A 22,426-nucleotide genomic window follows, 5' to 3' on the forward strand; every position below is an offset into this window, starting at 1 on the left:
TGAGCCCTTTTCTGGATACGTTACAAGGTGCACATATCAGCGTGATGGTAAATCATGCAACACAGTATCCCGTTTGGAGAGGACAGTACTGATACTACACAGTACATGTGACATTCACCCTGCTGCTGAGTCAGTTTGACTTGGAGTGTTTTCTTTGAGGCTATTAAATGTCAGACGTCATGATGAGCTCGCAGAGAGCAAGGAGGTGAATTCAAGTAGTTAATATTGTGACAAACTGTTGTAAAATGCTTTGATTTTTGTTCATTGACTATTACACATGTCCTTTTTTCAGGAACTTTTGAGTTGCAGCTGTTCTTCTCGGGCTAATTTCATGTGTAAAAGTGACAAAATAAAACAATTTTCCTTCACAGACCTTCTCATTATTTTGTTGCTTTGAAAGTATTAATTTTGAAATTTCCTATCTGAAGTGTTTCCTGTCACATGAGTGTCATGTGTTGTGTTTCCCTGTCTGTAACTGTCCAGTGCAGGTGCTAAGCTTGGCCTGAAGTATATTTAGTAGTGTTGTTTGAGCAAGTGGTGGAGGGGGTCAGTGGGAGGGGGCTCGGGGCAGGGTTGGGATCAGTAGTCTATAAAGCCTGTGCCTTCACTCGCACCTCACCTGAGGAGCAGAGAGTGAAGGACAAGCAGCCCTGCTCTGCTCTTTCTCCTTTTCCCTTCGTTGTTCCCACCTGTCTGACCCCCAGTTCCCCTGGAAACATGTCCAAGAATCTGCACCCAACCATGGACCCCACAAAGATGGGCCTTGGACGCTCCATCGCTGTGCTGACATCAGGCGGGGACGCCCAAGGTAAGCAGAGGATGAGGCTCCAGTATTTTATCACAGCTTTAGTTTGAACTGTTAAAACACAAAATGAGTCACACGCTGTGGGAACAGCATCTTCCCTGCTGATGCGTCTGAGTGCAACACCGAATCCCAACCAGCTGTAGAGGCAGCGGCCTCCATCTTATCAGGCCCATTAAAGTATCACGTTAATGCTCTGACTACATGACATCCTGAGTAAGTTCAGGAGCCAAAGAACAGAAAGGTCAAGGAGCTTTTTTCCAAGATGTCAGAGACGCACAGTTGATGAGCTGCTGTTAGAAGTTGATGGATGTTTGGCTGTAAATCCGTTTTCAAATCTGCATGATTAGATTATGTCACCACCAGGGTTTTGGTGTATATTTTGGCAAATGTCTTTTCAAAATGAAAAAAGCCATTAAACACACATTTGATTAAATTTGTAGCAGCAGATTAAAAATCTAAACTTTACAAATCGGGTTTGGTCTGAGAGTTATTTAAGATATCGTCCATACGGGTCGTATTTTCCTTTGTTTAACTAGCTCCTGTCGATGATGACGTCTCATGGTCCTCTTGTCTTCTTCCTCTCCAAAGCTGACTCTAACCCTTTGTGGAGAGGCTTTATCTGCCCGTGTTACCTTATTTTGCATCTTTGGGGCTAATTTTAGTGCCGCTGACCTTTTTCTGGTATGGAGGAGAGAAACGCCCCCAATCCACAGCTGCTGTCTGATGAAACAGGAGCTGCAGCATGCAAGCCTTCAACAACACAAGCTCACACTGTGGCCTTCTCGTGTGCTGGGCATCCGGGGGCAAGATGGTACACAAGACATACACTCCCGTAAACTCGTGTCCTTTCCCCGCTGGCTATTTTTGTCTTATCTGTTGCCAATGTACAGGTCAAGTGACATAAAGGTTAAGATGGGTGTCTGAATCTTAAACTGACATCTGACAGAAGGTGTTGAAAAGATTCTAGCATTGTCTTGTAAACTGAGTAAATTAGACCTCACAGATCATGTTATTTGTGTGTCCCAGGTATGAACGCTGCTGTGAGAGCCACAGTCAGAGTTGGTCTCTACACTGGAGCCAAAGTCTACTTTGTTCATGAGGTTCGAGCTGCACACAGTTCACACGTCACAGTGCTGCAAATGAGCACAACACAGGGACTCTCAAGCCCAGGAGAGATTTGTATATATCTGAAAGAAAAGAGGTTGCATTTGTATCCACAGTGCATGTTATTGTGTGCTGCAGGGCTACCAGGGTCTGGTGGATGGAGGAGACCACATTCGCCTCGCCACATGGGAGAGTGTGTCCATGATGCTTCAGCTGGTGAGTGACGACATGCAGCCAAGTCGACACACACAGAAACACAGAAAAAAGCTACCCAGACACGAAAATATGCAGAAATGTTCAGATGTGAAAAACTTGTGTGATCAGTTCAACCAAAATATATTATCTTTACTGGTGTGTAGCCATGGAGATAGTTTTGGTTTCTGTCTTCTTTTTTCTGTCTTTTTTTTTTTTTTTTTTTTAAATCTAACCACATTAACATATTCTTTAACAGTTGAAGTAAGTCAAATAAAAGGCTGCCAGAGAATCTCTCAGACTGTGGATCACCTCATCGTTTGGGGTTAATTCATCCAGGTGTTCATATATCCACCTTGAGACTTCTGCTGTCACATCAGTACAGTGGAGGTTATTCTGTTCGCTCGCAGCACTGAAACATCACAGCAGCAATTTGTCTGTCCATAAAAGGCGTCTGTTACTCTTAATAATGCACAGAACACACTGGAAACAGTTGGTTTGGCCCCTCCAGTGAAAACTGTTGACAGTGAGGTCTGTGGATTATGCAGAGTAGACTCTTGATCTCTGAAAGAGCTGCCGGGCTGAACATCATTAGAGGAGATGTTCTAACTTGGGTGAACTGATCCTTTAACCTTTAACACACCTTCTCCACTTGGAGTCAAGACCTTCCTCCTCCAGCATCTCACAAGCTCTGATAACACGAGAAACTGATTTTTGATCGGTGGTATTATGATTCACATGTCTATCATCAGGTGTTGTCTAAATAAAGAGGCCTGTCAGTCAAAAAGGATTCACATGCCAAGATTGATGAAGTGTGTCAAAGTGAGTAATGGAGAGGGTACGGTTGCCCTGATGCACATCACATAGAGATGAATATCTAAGGGGTAATACTGGATAACTGCTGTGGATAAACATTGTGGAGTTAAATGTAATGGCTGCATCATTACAGACAGAGTACATTTGCATACCAGTCACTGTACTAAAACCAGCTTCTCCTCTTTATGTGTTAGGGAGGTACAGTCATAGGCAGCGCCCGCTGCAAGGACTTCCGCTCCAGAGAGGGTCGCATGACAGCAGCTCGCAACCTTGTGAAGCTGGGCATCACCAACCTGTGTGTGATCGGAGGCGACGGCAGTCTGACTGGAGCCAACCAGTTCAGGACCGAGTGGAGCTCACTGCTGGTCGACCTCGTCCGAGCCGGTAAAGAGAAAAACGTAGTGGGTGTGAGAATAATAAATCCCTCAGCCTTAACCCCTCAGTCTGTTCTCTGTCTGGTGGCCAGTCCACCGCTTTGGTCCAGTCTCACATATCTCACCATTCTTGGTTCCCAGAGGATGAATCTAAATTAGTTCAGTTCAGTTCAGTTCAGTTCAGTTCAGTTCAGTTCAGTTCAGTTCAGTTCAGATCTTTATTGTCCCTCAAGGGGAAATTTGGTTTGCAGTGCAGTTCAACATACAAGAGACAGTCAAGGCAATCAAAGCAATGCCAACAACAATCACAGCCACAACAACCATGCATAAGATAGATAAGCTGATCCATCAAGCTGTCCATAGAAAAATAAATCTATAAAGGAATAAAAACAATACTAATAGTTGAGTCTCAGGACCATATGGAGTGCTTGTAGACAGTGCAGACAATTTGAATCCACCAAGACTCAGTGCAAATTAAGAACATTTATTGCACTTGGAATAAAAGAAAATGTAAACCTATTGCTTCTAACCCTGGGGAACCTGTATCGCCGGCCAGAAGGAAGAAGAACAAGTTCTCCTAAAAGTGGGTGGTCAGTGTGGCCAAGATCGACTGAGCCTTCCTATTGACCTGTCGGTTGTAGATGTCCGAGAAAGCTGCTGTGTGCCAGTTATCTTGCTGGCTACCTTGACAATGTCAGAAATGCATTTTTTGTTCTGCACAGTGAATTATTTTGATGATCCATTGAATTTCAATGTGGCACCACCATGACGTCACCATTTTTGTGTTCAGGAAATATCTTGACGACTAATAATCCCCTGTCTGTTCTTTCATTTTCTACAGGTAAGATTACAGAAGACGAAGCCAAGAAATCTTCCCACCTGAACATTGTGGGCATGGTGGGCTCCATCGACAACGACTTCTGTGGCACCGACATGACCATTGGCACCGACTCTGCCCTGCACCGCATCGTGGAGGTGGTGGATGCCATCACCACAACCGCACAGAGGTCAGACATCACTGTAACCCTCCGTCTGAGCACGCAATGATGCAGAAGATTCACTTTCATATTGAACAAGGATGGAATTAGATCACAGCAGCAGCAAAGACCAGTAGACATGAAGAGAGAGTGTGTTGTTTGATGTGGTAGGTTGATTTAGTACATCAAAACAGGGCATATTCTGTCTAATCTTAACAAAATTCTCTCTGTTCATCCCCAGCCACCAGAGGACATTTATCCTGGAAGTGATGGGCAGACACTGTGGGTCAGTGCCTTGTGTGTCTGGTCCGTGTGTGTGTGTGTATCTGGTCCGTGTGTGTGTGTGTGTGTGTGTGTTCGTCATCACTGGTCTAAAATAGAATATATTTCTACCTATTTGAATATATTTTTGGCCTCAGTCTACTATATGTTCTCTAGGAAATGAAATAATGTTCACTTTGTTTGCTTTTATCCATGTGACTATATACAATAAATGCCAAAAAATAGCATTTATTCATATCAATATTCATTTTAATTCTAGAAAAAAAAGGATCAAAAGCTATCACAGATATTTTAACAAGTGGTTTCAGATGCTGACATTGTACTTGTCGCATCCTCTCTTTCCCCCCATTTCCTGTCACATCTCTGCTGACAACTGTCACACTAAAGGCAAAAGGCCTGTGTTTGCACAGACATGTACACTTGTACCTGAGTCATGTACACATATTGCTGGTGCATGGGCTTATTTTGTGTGTGTGGCTGTCTGCAGGTACCTGGCCCTGGTGACGGCCCAGGCCTGTGGTGCGGACTGGGTGTTCATTCCAGAGATGCCCCCAGATGACGGCTGGGAGAACCACCTCTGCAGGAGGCTGGCAGACGTATGTGTGCCTTTATTTGCCCGTCGACCTGCTCGACACACTAACGCAACATTCAGACTGCATGAATGTATTTCCCTCATTTTTTAGCAAAGGGCCAGAGGTTCTCGTCTGAATGTGATCATTGTGGCTGAGGGTGCGATCGCTAGAGATGGCAAACCGATCACATCTGACCAGATTAAAAAGGCAAGCCCGTCTTTCTAATGTCAGCGTGGTAAAGTACTATTCCTCATTGCACCGACAAAATGGCATCCTAACACATGGATTTATTTGTCTCCAGCTGGTGACTGACAGGCTCGGCTTTGATACTCGCACCACTATTCTTGGACATGTACAGAGAGGAGGAACGCCCTCCGCCTTCGACAGAATCCTGGCAAGTGTCTCAATAAAGCACCAAATATAAAGGACAGTTTAAAGCTCTCACTGCCTCTCCAACTCTCACACACACACCTGATGATGTGACTGCATGTGTCGTCCAGGGCAGCAGGATGGGTGTGGAGGCGGTGATGGCGCTGCTGGAGGCCACTCCAGACACTCCTGCCTGTGTGGTCAGCTTGTCCGGGAACCAGGCAGTCAGACTGCCGCTCATGGAGTGTGTGCAAGTGGTATGTCATAATATTTCCCACCAGGTTTGAGTTACTGCTCTTTCTTAGGTGGTTCTCTACTTGTTTTGGAGGAAAAGCACTGACAGACCAGTGAGGGATTTCTTCATCTCTTGCTCTCTTTGCCACAGACCAAAGACGTGACCGCTGCCATGGCTGAGGGCAGATTTGAGGATGCCATCAAGCTCAGAGGAAAGTAAGTATTCACCCCTTAAATGTAGACCAGTCTGATGACAATTAATTAATTGTAATAACTTAATGAATTGCTGTGTGCTGCCTAAAAATGACTGGAAATCCAACCCACAGAGCAAGATTGGCCAAACTCCTGCCAGCACATCTGAGCTGTTGCTCTGTGGTTAGCACACCGCTTACAGGCCTTAAAAATCTGACAGAACTCTCTTTGAAAATGCAAATTGTGAATGGTAAATTAGCTTCAAATTAAGTGTTTAATGGAATATGATCACATACACAATGAATGACAAAAAAATTACATTTTAAATAAATGTAGCCAACTCTAAAAGTAAATTATCGTTCATAATTTGAAGTGGGGAAAAAGAAATCATGTGTGGCTATTTAGTTCTTTTAGTTTGGGGTTTCTAATGCATCATTAATATTACATTCAAATGAATTAATAATAGTTTTTAAAAATGGTTGATTACAATTAAATAGTGTAAAAAGTTTGGCAGCTTATTGCAGGCTCATATTTATATTAGCACAGTGTCAATGCATTGAACAAAGAAAATATACAGGACAAAATAAAAACACGCAACAAAATACATAAAACAAGGAAAAAAATATACTAAAAGTAAGATAATAAAATAATAAAAACATCAACCTTATCCCTGATAGAGATGACCCCACCCCCCGACCTGTGTTGGACACCAATCCAGTTAAAAAAAAAAAAAAAAGAAAGAAAGAAAGAAAGAAAGAAAGAAAGAAAGAAAGAAAGAAAGAAAGAAAGAAAGAAAGAAAGAAAGAAAAGAAAATAAATGAAATAAATAAACATATGTCGATATATGTGTATATACATACATATACACACTCACATACATATACACATATATACATACACGTACAAATATAACAAAATGAGCATATACCTGGACTTGCCAGCCGTGAAAATGTGCACTAAACAAGACATGATTCACGTGGATTCAATCACATTCACATATATAAATGCAAGTGCAAGATGGCTGCTACTTGGTACTTAAGTGGGCAGTTTTGAATTTACCTAAGTGTATCAACACTGGATTCCAGACAGAAAAGAATTTGTCCCTGGACCAATTTATTTATTTTATTTTCTCTAATTGTATGAATTGTGTCAAGTCGCTAAACCACAGAGACACTTTGGGTGGGTTTATTGATTTCCAACGCAATAATATTCTTCTACATGCAAGCAGTGCTGTAAAAGCAATTATGTTTTTATAACTTTTCCTTAATGTTGCATGTCTTCTATATCTGGTACCAAATATGGCCATAGCTACGTTGGGTCGAAGATTAATATTCAACTCTTCTGACAACGTTTTAAAAATGGTAGACCAATAGGTTGCCAGGGCTGGACATGACCAAAACCTATGTGTTAAATCAGCAGGAGTGTTTCAACAGCTGTCGCAGCTTGCATCTGTGATAGGATATATTTTAGCCTTGCTTTGGAGTAATGTGTGCGTTGTAGGATCTTGAATTGTATAATGTTTAATTTGGCATAGGAAGTGCTGTCATTTTCTCTAAGTAGAGCGTTCTCCCAAATGTCCTCTTCCAAGTCCTCCCCCAACTCATCCACCCAGTCTGCCCTGAGCTTTGCCAGTGTTGCGTTTTTAAAAGAGTTTATGCAATCATTAATTCTTGAGATAAGTCTTTTAGAGTTGAATGGAGATTTTAACAGATCATCTAAACCGGAAGGTGATGTTACATATGGAAAGTTGGGATCATGATGTTGAAGGGAGTGGCGGACTTGGAAATATCGAAATAAGCTAGACCGCGAGAGGCCAAATTTGTGCAATAGATCATCAAAGCTTGCGAAAATAGAGTTTATGTACAAATCCTTAAAGTGATGAATGCCTCATCTCTGCCAAAGAGTAAATTCAGAGTCTAACCTAGCAGGGGGGAAAAGGTGATTATTGTGTATGGGACTTAGATGGAGAAGGTTTTTAAACCCAAAGTTTCATCTAAGTTGAAACCATATTTTGAGGGTGTTTATGACTATAGGGTTGTTAGTGTATCTCTAAGATAGAGAGGGGAAGGCTGGAGGTGACCAGGGCTCTAAGAGAGGTGGAGGTGCAAGATGCAACTTCAAAGTCGCACCAGTTTGTGTCAGGAGTATGGAGCCAATATCTGATTTTTTGAACATTTGAGGCCCAGTAATAATGACAAAAATTTGGAAGAGCTAAGCCACCTAGCTTTTTAGGCCTCTGTAACAGTTCTAACCATATTCTAGGCTTCTTCCCATCCCATTTAAATGAAATTAAAGCCTTATCAATAGATTTAAAAAAGATTTAGGGAGATAAAGTGGGATACATTGAAACAAGTAAAGAAACTTGGGGAACACATTCATTTTGATACAGTTCGCCTTCCCTGCTAAGGATAGGTGAAGTAGTTTCCATTTCTTCAGGTCTAATTTGACTTTCTCAAATAGCAGATAGAAGTTTTCTTGGTAAAGATTTTACATGTCCCTTGTAATATTAATGCCAAGGTATTTAAAGCCATTTTTGGACATGTGGAATGGAAGAGCACCGTTTTGTATTTGAAGAGCCAAGTCATTAACAGGATAACATTCACTTTTACTGAAGTCCAGTTTGTACCCAGAAAAAGCACCAAATCTCCTCAGAGTGTGGATAATATGGGGAGCACATGTAACAGGGTCAGATTCATACACTAATAAATCATCTGCATATAGAGATACTCTATGCTCCCCCCCATTACCATTTGTAATTATAGAGGCTTTGGGTGAGGTATACAAAAGTTTAATCCATGAAATAAAATTGGGGTCATATCCGAATTTCTTGAAACATGCAAATATATCTCCATTCTACCCTATCAAACCCTTTCTATGCGTCCAGTGTGATAACCACCTCAGGTACTGCGCTGGATACAGGAGAGTGGATAATATTTAGGAGCCGACGGACATTTGTACATGGGTGGCGGCCTGAAATAAAACCAGTTTGGTCAGCAGATATCATGTTGTGCATTGTGGTTTCTAGGCGCAGGGCAAGGACTTTGGCCAAGATCTTCACATCACAATTTAAGAGGACCACCTTTAAAATATTTAAAAACAAGAGTGTATTTCTTTATTCTGATTGATAATGTAACTCTGAACGACCAACACTCGGCTTTATTTATGATGTGCAGGAGTTTTGAGAACAACTGGAACACCTACAAGCTGCTGGCTCACATCAACCCCCCGGACGTTAAGGTAAACATCTTCCATTCTCTAAGCCCGCCTCTTACCACTGTTAACAAAGATGGTTTTCTATAACAAACAGACATAAACAATCTCTCTCTTACTGACCAGAGCAACATCAACGTGGCCATCATGAATATCGGTGCTCCCTGTGCTGGTATGAATGCTGCTGTCCGTTCAGCGGTCAGGATGGGCATCATCCAGGGTCACACCATGCTGGCTGTTCATGACGGATTTGACGGTCTAGCTCAAGGACATGTAAGTGGACATTTCCCTTCTGAAATATGGACACAGAGTTGTGAAAGTGCTATTGGCAGAACAGACAGGCAGGTGACAAAGCCAGAGAAAGACAATTACGGCATGAACCAAAGAATCCAGGAAAAAATAATTATACTAATACATACATACAAATACTAATACATACTTACATATAATAATACATACATACATACATAATTCCTCACTGCAGATTGAACCTATCAACTGGACTTCAGTGAGTGGCTGGACTGGAAAAGGAGGCTCAATGTTGGGCACCAAGAGGTAAAACATGAGCTTTTTTTCAGTGGTGTGAGATTTGTTACAAAACTACAAACTGTTTCACTGGCGGATTTGTTTCTATGTCCCAAAGAACTCTGCCAAATAAAGTGTTGGAGGAAATCAGTCAGAACATCGCCAAATTCAACATCCACGCTTTGGTGATCATCGGTGGATTTGAGGTAAGATATGACAGCCATCTCCTTTAAGACCAAAAAAAAAAAAAAAAAAAAAATCACTGAAAGGAATTGCTCTCCATCCTCCTCCCCGGCTGCAGGCGTATGTTGGAGGCCTGGAGCTGGTTCAGGCCAGGGAGAAGTACGAGGAGATGTGCATTCCCATGGTGGTGATCCCCGCCACCGTCTCCAACAACGTCCCCGGCTCTGACTTCAGCATTGGCGCTGATACTGCCCTCAACACCATCACCTCTGTAAATGCCTCAACAGCAGATGCAAACACACATATGCTAAAAAAACCCCCAGCTAAATGCATTTCTTCTATCTTTTTTTCTATAGACCTGTGATAGGATCAAGCAGTCTGCAGCCGGGACTAAGCGCCGTGTGTTCATCGTTGAGACTATGGGTGGATACTGCGGCTACTTGGCCACCATGGCCGGTCTGGCTGCTGGGGCTGACGCCGCCTACATCTTTGAAGAAAAATTCAGCATTAAAGACCTGGAGGTGAGCTGATGGCACCACCTGTTTGTCCAGTGTCCCTGCACCTTAAACAGTGATGTGTTCTGATGGTGATCTGTGGACTCGGCCTGCAGGTGAACGTAGAGCATCTTTTGGAGAAGATGAAGACAACAGTGAAGAGAGGTTTGGTTCTCAGGTAGGTTTTGGTCTGGTGTGACCCAGCAGCACAGCAGATATGAATTGAAGTATGGTGTTCAAAGGCCAGTAGTTGGTGAATGCTTAGATATGTCATTTCTACTGTGAAAAAGGGCTTTTACTCAGCAGGGAAACAATCTGTCACTGTTCATTCCACAATAGGAATGAGAATAGTAATGCCAACTACACCACTGACTTCATCTTCAACCTGTACTCTGAGGAGGGCAAAGGCATCTTCGACTGCCGCAAGAACGTTCTCGGACACATGCAGCAGGTCAGCTCATGCTGTGAAGCATCCAATCTACTGCAAGAAAACCAGAACTGAATCTATATCGCTATGTAATGGATGAAACACCTTCCTTTACCTGTCCTTTACTGACTGCAGGGTGGAACTCCAACCCCCTTCGACAGAAACTTTGGCACAAAGATGGGAGCCAAGTCTATTCTGTGGCTGACTGAGAAACTCAAGGAGTGCTATCGACATGGTATGTGGCCCTGAAAGCAGCATAAAATACATCTGAATTTAAAAACATGATGCAACATAGAGTAGTTGAGTATTTTCACACTGCGGTATTGCTGCTTTCACTTAAAGATCTGAAAACATCCACTAACACTGCCAACAGGAATGAATAATGCTCTGTTTATTGGTAGTTGATAGTAATGAGCTTTACATGGCGTGTTGAGTGGACTGTTTCGCTTCCTGTGTCGTGTAGGTCGAATCTTCGCCAACACACCAGACTCTGCCTGCGTGCTGGGTATGAGGAAGAGGGCGCTCACCTTCCAGCCTCTTGCTGACCTGAAGGAGGACACAGACTTCGAGTACGTTGCGTTATTTTCCACATGATTCAGTGTACCACAAGTAATGTGTTTAATGGTGAATGTGTAGAGTGATCCTGCCTCTGTCTTCTGCAGGCACCGCATCCCCAAGACACAGTGGTGGCTGAAGATCAGGCCCATCATGAAGATTCTGGCCAAGTACGACATTAAGCTGGACACATCCGAACACACCGACATGGAGCACGTGATCAAGAAGATGATTCCTCTTGCGAAATAGAGCGTCCCAACACAAAGTCTTTTTCTTGTCCACATGCTTGGTGAAAGTAGCTGTGTGCTGTTCTGTAGCTCTGCCAACTCTCAGAACTGTCAGTGAATCAATTTTGCAGAAGATACCAGATATCAAGAAACGTATTAAAGATACTGTATATTTTAAAAACTGTGATTATTTGTCCTTCATTTTAAAAAGAGCAGAATATGAAGTGTCCTGAGAAATTGACAATTAGAATAAGACTCTTATTAATTTACATACACTACTCGCATAAAGTTAGGGATATTTGGTGAAATTTATGGAAAATGGAAAAAGTTCAAGCTACAGTGATGGTATATCATAAAAGTAGGGCATTTAAGTAGAAGCATGCAATGGTGATTTCCTCATCTCAAACAATTTATTGAAACAAAAGCCAACAGCAGTGGTGGGTATACCACAATAAAAAATGTAAGTGTCTAAATAACTTGTCATGTGCCCTTGAGCATCAATTACAGCTTGACAATGACGTCTCATGCTGTTCACAAGTCGACTTATTGTCTGCTGAGGCACGGCATCCCACTCTTCTTGAAGGGCGGTCCTCAGGTCTTTGAGGTTCTGGAATACAGAGTTACGAGCCTCTACACAGCAACTCAGCTGATCCCATAGGTTTTCTATGGGATTCAGGTCTGGAGAAAGTGCAGACCACGCCATTTGAGGTACCCCAGTCTCCAGCAGCCTTTCCCTAATGATGCGACCTTGATGAGATGAATTAGGCTTGTGTTGTTCATGCAGGGGCACAATGACTGGATTATGATGTTATTCAGGTAGTGTGGGCTTGTCACTGTAGCATTCACAAAGTGTAGGGCAGTTCTGTATTGACTGGACACACCTGCCCACACTGTAACACCACCATCACCAAAGGCTCGTCTGGTGACACCACTGGCTGATGCATAGCGCTCTCCTTCCTGCTCCAACACACCTGATTCAAATGAGTGGCTCGTTATCAGGCCACTGCAGAGCTTGATGATGAGCTGATCATTTGCATCAGGTGTGGTGGAGGAGGGAAACATCTAAAACGTGCAGGGCAGTGGGGCCCGAGGACCGGAATTGAGAAACACTGCTCCAAGCTCAGTGGCCACTTCCCTCTGAGAACATCCTGTTTGAATTCCTCACAATGGCGACGTAATGTTGATCAATTGTTAGGTTTCGCCTTGGTCTCATGATGTCAAAATGTTCTAATTGGTGAAAAGTTGTATGAAAAAGCACTGAAACATTGAACAGTTGGATGCAAAAGTTTAGAGGTCAAATTAAGTTCTCCTTTAAAGGTTATAGTGCATTTTAGGTTCATCCTGAAATTTCACCGAAAGCCGAATATCCCTGACTTTCTGCGAGTAGTGTATAATCTACATGCACAGTTAAGATTTAGAACAAATAAAGGTGTGACCTGGTTTTGAGCACGCTGTTGTGATTTAGGTTAAAACATTCAGGGCGTGTCAAAGTATCAGTCCGTCTTTTTGTGTCCACTGTTTGCACACATCTTTAACTCTGACTGAGAAAACAGCCTCTAGTGTCAAACTGCGCATACATCATTCTGCACAGTGAAGCTCAAACATACAAGTGAAGTGAAACGATAAGCAAAACCCAGTTTTGAGGCGTGGGCGAGGATGACGCTGATATATTTATTGGTGAGGAAATGACATCTAAATTGTCTGCAGGTGAGTAGAGTGCATGTGGCAAAGACAATGGTCTGAGCTTAGCCTGTTGACTGCAATGCAGCATGATGTTTTTATGTAGGTCTCAGATTAACTTCACTTAAAACTGTCTCATGGTGTTTTCAGCCTTGTTTATCCAGTACACTGATAATCCAGTAAGATGAACAGCTGCTGTTTGTCCATGTAACACTGCGTCTGTATCTTTGAACAACCTTTCTGAGTTAATTCAAGTGTTTTTATCACCTGTTCCTGATTGCATTTTAAGTTGGGCAAAAAGTGATGACATCACAGCTCTACTTTTTCTTTTGACGCCACAAAGAGCTCTTAGATGATTCATTAAACCGACTCAACAAGTATTAACTCAAACTGAAGATACCTGCTGCCCTATAAAAGGGAGGAGTGGTAAATACAGATAAAATAAGATGTGTTAATATTTGTGAGTAAGAAGTGAAAAACCTTTTTCTACTGCAACAGAACGCACAAAGAAACATACTGAGACGTGTAGAAATAGCCTAAATTACACATTACACAACATAATAAAAAACAGGAGTCTCTAAGTGAACAGAACTGATTTAAGGGTTTTTCAGGCCTACTTCTTTCTTACAAGTATAATAAAACCATTTCCAAAAAAATTGGGATGCTGTGCAACATGTGGATAGAAAACAGACTGTGATGATTTTCAAAACATTGAAACCCCACATTTACATGAAAATGACTCAAAGACAGCATATCAAATGTCAAAACTGAGAAATGGCATTGTTTTTCAAAATGTTCTTTTTATAATTCGACGCCAGTAAAAGTTTGGACAGTGACAACAACAGACTTGTTTTGAAACCTTGTTTTGATAAATGAATTAAAAAGTTGTGACTCATCCATCAGGATTCTGTCCCCCAAAAACCAGTTTATCAAACTGTATCAAGTCATGTCTCAGTCTGTCTTTGTAAGTAAGTCTGTGCATCTCTGATATGTTTTTGTTGTTGTTGTATTTTTTATATGTTGCCTGTTGTATTGTTGTCAATAAAATCAGAAAAAGGAAAGAAGCTGGCTGCACGGTGGCGCAGCAGGTAGTGCGCGTGCCTCACAGCAAGAAGGTTGCCGGTTCGATCCCCGGGTCAGGCGGGGCCTTTCTGTGTGAAGTTTGCATGTTCTTCCTGTGCATGCGTGGGTTCTCTCCGGGTACTCCGGCTTCCTCCCACAGACCAAAAACATGCTCATTAGGTTAATTAATGACTCTAAATTGTCCGTGAGTGTGAATGTTTGTTTGTCATTACATGTGGCCCTGCAATCGGCTGGCAACCAGTTCAGGGTGTACCCCGCCTCTTGCCCATTGTAGCTGGGATAGGCTCCAGCCCCCCGCAACCCCGAAAGGGATAGGCGGTAGATAATGGATGGATGGATGGAAACAAGCTGCAGTCAGAATTATGAGACAAACATTGAGAAAGAGGCAGAATTCAGACTTTTTTGTCTGTTTTTTCCTCATGTGACCCTCACCCTGTTCCATATCTCAGGACCCCTCCAGACCCTTCCTTAGGAGCCAAAATGATGAAATGTGAAGAGGAATGTCTTATTTTCATGTAACTGTTCAGTCTGATAGAAAAATAAAATCATGGAAAAATGAAAAGGATTTTGTCTTTAATAAAGAGAAGATATTTTCTAATCACATGAACGTTATTTCAAATGTCTACATGAAAATGTATTAAATACTAAAATTCACGATGACACATTCAGTGCACCTTCAAGACAGAGCTGACAAAAACTGACAACCTACAAATCAGTAGTATTATTTCTGCATTAAGTGTGTTAGCGTTTCATAAAAAGACATTCAGAGCTCCACACAATGTCCAAAGACAAGGTCCTCATTTAAAACAGATTCAATTTCATTAGTAGACAGAGCACATACATAATGACAACTTATATCTTTTCAAGTTATGCCATCATTGTACCATGTAGTTTAAAGTCCTCCTTCAGGTTCATCACATGATTATATCAGAAACAGTCTGAGAGACAGTCTGCTCAGGTGTCATCTGATGCGGTGATCAGGTTTATAACTTGAACCAAAACGCCCTCACAGCCTTGATCAACATGTTTAGGACTAACAACAATACAAATGGAAATTTGGCTCTGTGGTACGAACCATTTGGAATCTCTTTGTTTTGGTCCAAAGTAAATGCTGTCGTGTTTCATTAGCAAAACCTATATTCTACAACTAAAAGTCATTGTGCTTCATGGATCCACACAGCCTCGCTGACTGAAAGCGCAGTACGTTGCTTCAGTTTAGCCGTTGAAGCCAGTGCCTTCAGACCACTCTCAGACTCAATAATACTGCTTTTATGTATTCTGTGCATCCACAGGTGGAACCATGTGACTTGCTTGAGTGCACACAGGCCGCATACTGACTGTGTGTAGAGTGACAGCCTGCTGTTTAAATGTCCTGCTCAAAGTCTGTGTTTGCTGTTATGTCCTGTTATGAACTGTGTAACTGTTGATCGTTTTGGATCATTTCGTCTCAGAGGACTCCCCGGTGAACAGTATTACATTGGTGTTGCATTGCTGGAGGTAAACAGAAGGGGGCAGCATTGGTGAGTATGGGAGAGAGTGAAGGAATGAGCCAGTGTGAGTGTCTGCATGTGTATGGGTGGGTGGACTCTGTGTGTGTGTGTGTGTGTGTGTGTGTGTGTGTGTGTGTGTGTGTGTGTGTGTGTGTGTGTGTGTGTGTGTGTGTGTGTGTGTGTGTGTGCTTGTGTGTGTCCCTCTTATCCAGAATAGTAGTTGGTGGGGACGAAGGGCATCTTGCTGACAGTGGCGGGCACCGCTTTTTTCCTGACCTCGACCTGGATGGCTGTTCCATTCTTAGCGAATGCCGCATCCACGTAACCCATGGCGACGTTCTTTTTCAGACAGGGCGAGGGGCAGCCGCTGGTCACCTCACCTGAATAAAACAGCAAAGAATAGGTCTTTCCTCAGAAATGTCTGTCTTTAGAAACAGACAGTGAGCCGTAATAAAACCTTACACTTGAGATGTTATGATGGTCCTGCTCTGTGTTTCACACTGACAATTTAATCCACTCACTGTTTGGCTACACATTAAATTCATCCACTTATTTATTCATCCAATCATTAAATGCTGGGAATGACAATGTACTTGAAACCAAACACAATGTGTAGGATTTGAAACTGTGTGACTTTGGCAGCCCCCAGTGGAAGCACCATGAAAGACACACATGTAAAAGTCTTTCTCACTGTGGCTTCAATGTTAAATCTTTTTTGTGTCAGTAGTGGTGATTTTATGTCATTTTAAAAACTCTTAACTATCTGTTTAAACTTCTTTTATGGCGAAAAGCTGTTTCTGTTATTTCACATTTATGCACCACTCAGAGGTACCACAGCTCTCTTCAGTCCACCACTCCCACAGTGTTGTTTTCTGACCTATGACCTTTCCATCAGGGCCGAGTATGGGTGTGTGCTGTCTGACGGGGGGGCCGGTGGACACCAGACCGACCCTCTTCCTGGCGGTCTTGGCTTTGATCTGAGGTACAATGATGTCAGCACCGGGGAAATCCTTGGCCTGACGCCGACGCTTTCCTGTGTGTGAGAACACGAAGCAGTGGAGTTACTTCACAGAACAGAGAGCGCTGAGAGTTACCACCACTGTGCTATGCTCAACAGCTAGCCGCTAACAGGAACAGATAAAAGGACGGTCCTGGCCTCAAACCACCCGCTCCACCACAGCCTTCTTCAAAAAAATTAAAAAAATCTAAAAATATTTCACATTGAACGCTAAAATCCGACCTATGGTCCAGACCAGGGTGGCCTCCACCGGTGTGGTGGTCTCATCTATGTCGTTTCCATAGAGGCAAAGCCCCGCCTCCAGCCGCAGACTGTCCCTTGCGCCGAGACCGGCTAGCTTCACCTCGCTGTTCGCCAGCAGCTTCTCCGTCAGCTCCACCACTCTGGACTGAGGGACGGAGATCTGGGACACAGAGACACAGACAGACTGTAGAGCTGGGTCTCCATCCAAGGAGTTTAAATGGAAACCGTGAACTGGAAGCTGCACAGTTTAATTCATCAATACTGAAATTAAAACACATCAATGAATATATATTAGTATTGAACAGATGAGTCAAGTAAGTAACTGCATTGTGGACAGTCAGTCTGTGTTTGTGAGTCTTTGCACTGAGGGAAATAGTGAGGAACACACTCCCTCTGTTACAGAGAAACACCCACATCCACCGTGCTCTGTGCAGAGCTCCAGCAGAGTGGGCCAACACAGAGGACAAGAAGGTCAATTCATGCAGCCAAATATTAATCTGGAATCTGGCAGCAAAACACTGTTCAGCATATTTGTGTTTAACAGTGTTAACAAGAGACGTATCACCATGTTCAGAGAGTAACAACAAAGGGAAGTGACAAAATACTGCAAAGAAAAACTGACCGCGGTCAAGAATAAGATACAAAGATTCACAAACCATCTTTTACAGTTTCTGCTTGTGGTTTCATGGAAATACAGTGAGTCCTGCAGGAGGAGGAAACTGTGAGTATGTCACTCTGGCAGCTTGGCTCTGCGGATGACAGCGTCTTTCTGTCTGGCCGACAACTGACTGACATTTCTCAAAAATGATCTGATGGATTGACGTGAAATTTTGCGCAGACCTTTCCGGTGCTCAGAGGATGAAGTGACCTCCTGACTTTGTGGTTTTGAGAGAAATAATTCAGTGGGATATTTGGTGCACATGTTCATGCCCCCCTCAGGATGAACAGTAATAACTGTGGTGACCCCTTAACTTTACATTTTTTTTCAAATTTTAGTTTGGTTTATGTCTATATACGTGCAAAAGTAATGAGATTCCCATCAGGCTAAGCTCTACTTTGTGTTTAGTACTAATTAGCAAATGTTAGCCTGCTAACATGCTAAATTAAGATGGTTAACATGGCAAACATTTTACTTAATAAACATCTGCATGTTAGCATTGTCACTGTGAGCATGAGAGCATGCTGATGTTAGCAGTTAGCTCAAAGCACTGCTATGCCAAAGTACAGCCTCAAAGGGTCTGAAGCCTGTGGACACTCTGTCTTGTTCCATGTCACTTTATCGATTATCAGTAAAAAATCTAAAAAAATGTGGTTTCCTGATATACAGAAGTAACAGTGAACACACGCACGGTTCACTGCGTGCAGACTATAAATGAGATCTAGTCATTGGAGATCTCTGCAAGGCCTCAGGAAAAGTCTACAACTGTGGGGAAAAAAAAACTTTAAATTAACTTTTACATTATGTTTCAAGGTCAGTGTTAAAAAAGGGAGGTGCACAGAAAGAAAGAGCTACAGAGATGCTGACCTCCACCCCGTCCTCTCCAGTGTATCCACAGCGGGTCACCCTGCAACCAGGAATACCGAACACAGTGGCCAAGGTGGAGGTCATGAAGGTCAGCTTACTGAGATCCTCCTTCAGCCCCTCCTGGAGCACCTGAGACATAGAAGGACCTGACAGGACACAGCACAACAACTGGTATGTTATCTTCATGAAGTAAGACACGCAGAGTCCAACACAGAGGAAGTCAAATAGTCCATTAAAGCAAGTGGAAAAGAAATGATGGAAGAAAGAGTGAAAGCAAGTGGAAAAGAAATGATGGAAGAAAGAGTGAAACAATGTGCAACAGAAGTGTGAAATGATGAGAGAAGTACTGACAGGGTCAAACTGAGAGAATGAAAGGAAAATGGGGAAAGAAAGAAATTAAACAGGGTGGAGGAAAGGAATAAAGTAAGGAAGAAGAAAGTCAGAGGATGAATATTTTACCTTGCACAGCAATGAGCGCTTCATCAAGGAACTCCAGGTCCACATCAAAACCTGCAGCTTTGAACTCTGCCAGTCTGGCCTACAGGCAAAACACACAAGCACGTATGCACGCACACACACATTAGACGCTTTGCATCAGTCTATCAGACTCCCCTGTACACACTTCGTCTGTATTTACCTTCATACGAGCCGAGTCTTTGTCGGCGCAGCCAGCGTTGGAGACCACGTAGAGGTAGCCCTGGTTCGTCTTTGTCACAATGAGGTCGTCAATAATCCCTCCCTTTTCATTGGTGAAGAGGGTCAATGTACCCTGAGGGGTGAGGGAGGAGAGAGACAGAGATGAGTGGGTGAGGATTTGAAGGTAAACACAGGATATGTATCTGAGACACTGTCTGCTCAGAAAATGACTCCACACCATCAAGGATGTCGACAGGGCCTTTTGAGAACCGAATAAGGTGGCCAGAAACACGGCTCCAAACTATTGATTATGTTGCTCTGTCTGCTGGATGTGTCAATATGCAACAGTTTGCTAACAAGTTCTTGCTTGGACAAAAAAAATCAGTTACTGCAGGTTCAACATACAACAATCCTTCGCCTCACCTGGTTGTCCTTCAGTTCTGCAATATCTGCAACTACTAAGGACTCCATGAACGTCACCCTGTCTTTGCCATGGACTTTGGTCTGACAGAAAAAGAGTATTTAAACACAGCAATCCCATTTGTATCTTGTGCATTCTTTCAGGAATCACGTGTCTATAAATGTGATGTATGAGTTTCAATTTGTATTTGTTACCTGTGTTCAGGAGTGTCAGTCTAAACTCATCTCACCTGCAGCATGTGGCTGACGTCGAAGATGGAGCAGTGCTCTCTGGTGTGCATGTGTGAGGCGATGTGACTGTCTTTGTACTGCACAGGCATACTCCAGCCTGCAAACCCCACCATCTTCCCCCCGTGCTCCCTGTGGAAGTCAAACAGCGGAGTCTTCTTCAGTGCAGCCTGGAGGAAAGAAAACACTTCACTGAGTGTGCAAGAAACAGAAAGACAGGGAACAGAGGAATCACAGCTGAAATACAGGAAGTGAAGTTTGAAATATTAATTATGATACCTGACGGCTGTTGAAATGATGCACCTTCAAGGAGCTGGAATAAGGATTTTAAGTATCTATGCAATGTTTAAATACAACATGTCAGACATGTTTCTGAAATCTCTTCATATCTAATTGTTGTATTGTAGTTTTCAGTTCAATAATATCAATCTAACAACTTCCTGAGATGATGCATGTACTAAAATAAGCATGTTCGCAAAGGTTTTTTCCCCTTAACTCATCCAAATATTCACTCACAGTATGTTTTGCAAATAGCACAGAGATGATGGGCGTAATAACACATCTTTGTTGAATGTGAAGCTGTTTCTTGTCTGATCTTTCCAACAGTCAAAAGACAGACCGTTCTTTCTGCCCTTTGAACCTGCCAGTGTTGGGGGCTTATCAGTGCAGTAGCAGAAATGCATGATGGGACAGAAGGTGTCGGCATTTTACATAAGACTCAACTGCTTTGCACAAAACCGTTCAAGTCCAAAGTCAGCTATTAATTTGAAGAAACAGAGGAGAGGTGGGTGTTCTGCTTTGTAATATGCACACACACTTAATGAAGCACCTGAGATTAGGGCGCTCCACGTGGTCAGGACTTTACTCTCTACCCCTTCTGCTTTGTGCAAACACCCAAATACAAATCAGATACATTTTAAGGGACTCCCACCAATGACTTTTATCTTTGCTGCTTGAAAAATCACACATGCAACTGATGTCTGCTGTATTATGTCCTTCATAACTTCCTTTGAATGAATGAATGAATGAATCTGGGTAAGGTCACATGTGGAGGCCTGGAAGCAGAGGCCAGACAGTGCTGACAGTACCGCAGAGCCAGTCACTCGTGGTTTTAATAAAAATCATGCTGTACGGCTCAGTGATGTGAGGCAGCAGAGGGAGGGAGGGCGACAGTCTGCTGGGACAGATGCACATTATGTCTGCATGGACTCACTGCTGCTGTGACACACTCTCATGTTCTCACTGGAACATGCAGCCACGCTTACAGAGCCACCGATTCAAATATGATGGCCAAAATGGCTTTAGACACGGATTCCAAAAATACCCCAAAACTTTCAGGATGTATGAATCCAAAATATTTGCAATGAGGTTGAAGACAAGCTTAATTCATATCAAACCTACCGGTGAGGACAATGAACAGATCATACGTCTTAAACGTCAATTTAAAAAGAATATTATATTAGTTTAACAAAGATATCTGAAGAAAATCATCATAAATACGACAATCAACTAACTGGAGGGTCACAGACATAGTGATCATTAACTTATACTAATATCACCATATGAAATGACTCTGTCCCACGGATACAGTGTCTGGCCTCATAACAGTCTTCCTGCATCATCTTCCAGCGAGAAAACTGTGATCAAGCTGCTTTAAACTAAACACTTTGGATCACTTGTGGAGACAGAAGTTCACCGTGCAGCGACTCTTCGGGCTCCGCTCACCTCTGCACTTGAAGCCTGCCTCTGCTGCTGCTTCCTCGCACATCCAGCTCCAGCGACCCGCAGCAAACCGTCCCTGGAAGCCCGCAGGCCGTGCCCCGAACCCCCGACCCTAACCAGCAGCCGAGCCCACATCATGCACCTGAGTCCTCGCTGAAGTGTCGCACACACACGCTGCCCTGACGGCTAACACTTCCGCTGTTACTGAACTCTTTGGACTCCACTCTGTGGAATTCCTGCTTTCCTGGCAAAAACACATGAAGCGGCATAGATCGGAGGAAGGAGCAAGGGCTTGTGGGAAATGTAGTTGATGAGTCTACCGGCGAGTGCAATGACTAAGTGCATATTAGATCATCTGATTACACATCAATACAGTACTGTGTTTGAACTCTTTTAACCTGGTTCTCATTGTGATGACACTGTTTCTTAAAAGTATTATTTTCAAACTTTTTTGCTTTTTGTGTAGGTTTGGTACAGCTGGTCTATGGCTATGTGTTAGTTGGTCAAACAAGACCACAACCTGTGAATTAAACATACGAAGACAAAATCAACTACATCACTGAAATGCAGCATGGCAGAAGTGGAAAGCAGATGGTTGGGCCATGTGCTTCCAATGGAGGCAGATCACACCCCAGAGAGGGACTCCAGACCAAAAAATGACCTGGCACAGAACTGTGGACAACTAGCAAAGACAGGGGGCTTATCATGCTGCCAGGTTAGGAAATGATGGAGAAAGCTCATCTGAGCCTGAGAGCAAGAGGATTAAGTAGTGACAAGACCAATAAGTCATTTATAGTCCATTGCAAAGGTGTCCTCCCCGATTTATTAGTAACTGTCATAGTG

General features: G+C 43.0%; 2 protein-coding genes across 2 annotated transcripts; one reads left to right on the forward strand and one right to left on the reverse strand.

Moving 5' to 3' along the window:
- Positions 1-515: 515 nt before the first annotated feature.
- Positions 516-11,714, forward strand: pfkma (phosphofructokinase, muscle a). Its single transcript, XM_070968569.1, has 22 exons — positions 516-808; positions 1,832-1,905; positions 2,048-2,125; positions 3,112-3,301; positions 4,133-4,298; positions 4,510-4,554; positions 5,038-5,146; positions 5,234-5,329; positions 5,424-5,516; positions 5,623-5,748; positions 5,877-5,941; positions 9,091-9,154; positions 9,254-9,400; positions 9,612-9,682; positions 9,771-9,858; positions 9,954-10,106; positions 10,192-10,356; positions 10,446-10,507; positions 10,669-10,780; positions 10,892-10,991; positions 11,220-11,325; positions 11,419-11,714. The coding sequence occupies exons 1-22, from the start codon at positions 718-720 to the stop codon at positions 11,558-11,560; spliced, it is 2,343 nt and encodes a 780-aa protein (XP_070824670.1). The 5' UTR covers positions 516-717; the 3' UTR covers positions 11,561-11,714.
- Positions 11,715-14,851: 3,137 nt separating this feature from the next.
- On the reverse strand, positions 14,852-21,869 carry amt (aminomethyltransferase). The gene is made up of 9 exons (XM_070968571.1): positions 21,587-21,869; positions 19,864-20,031; positions 19,637-19,717; positions 19,215-19,346; positions 19,037-19,115; positions 18,578-18,723; positions 17,032-17,212; positions 16,669-16,824; positions 14,852-16,171 (listed from the first exon to the last, which is right to left on the reverse strand). The coding sequence occupies exons 1-9, from the start codon at positions 21,719-21,721 to the stop codon at positions 15,996-15,998; spliced, it is 1,254 nt and encodes a 417-aa protein (XP_070824672.1). The 5' UTR covers positions 21,722-21,869; the 3' UTR covers positions 14,852-15,995.
- Between the last annotated feature and the right edge of the window lie 557 nt (positions 21,870-22,426).

This window comes from Chaetodon trifascialis, chromosome 8 (genome assembly GCF_039877785.1).
Source record: "Chaetodon trifascialis isolate fChaTrf1 chromosome 8, fChaTrf1.hap1, whole genome shotgun sequence".
Taxonomy (NCBI): Eukaryota; Metazoa; Chordata; class Actinopteri; order Chaetodontiformes; family Chaetodontidae; genus Chaetodon; species Chaetodon trifascialis.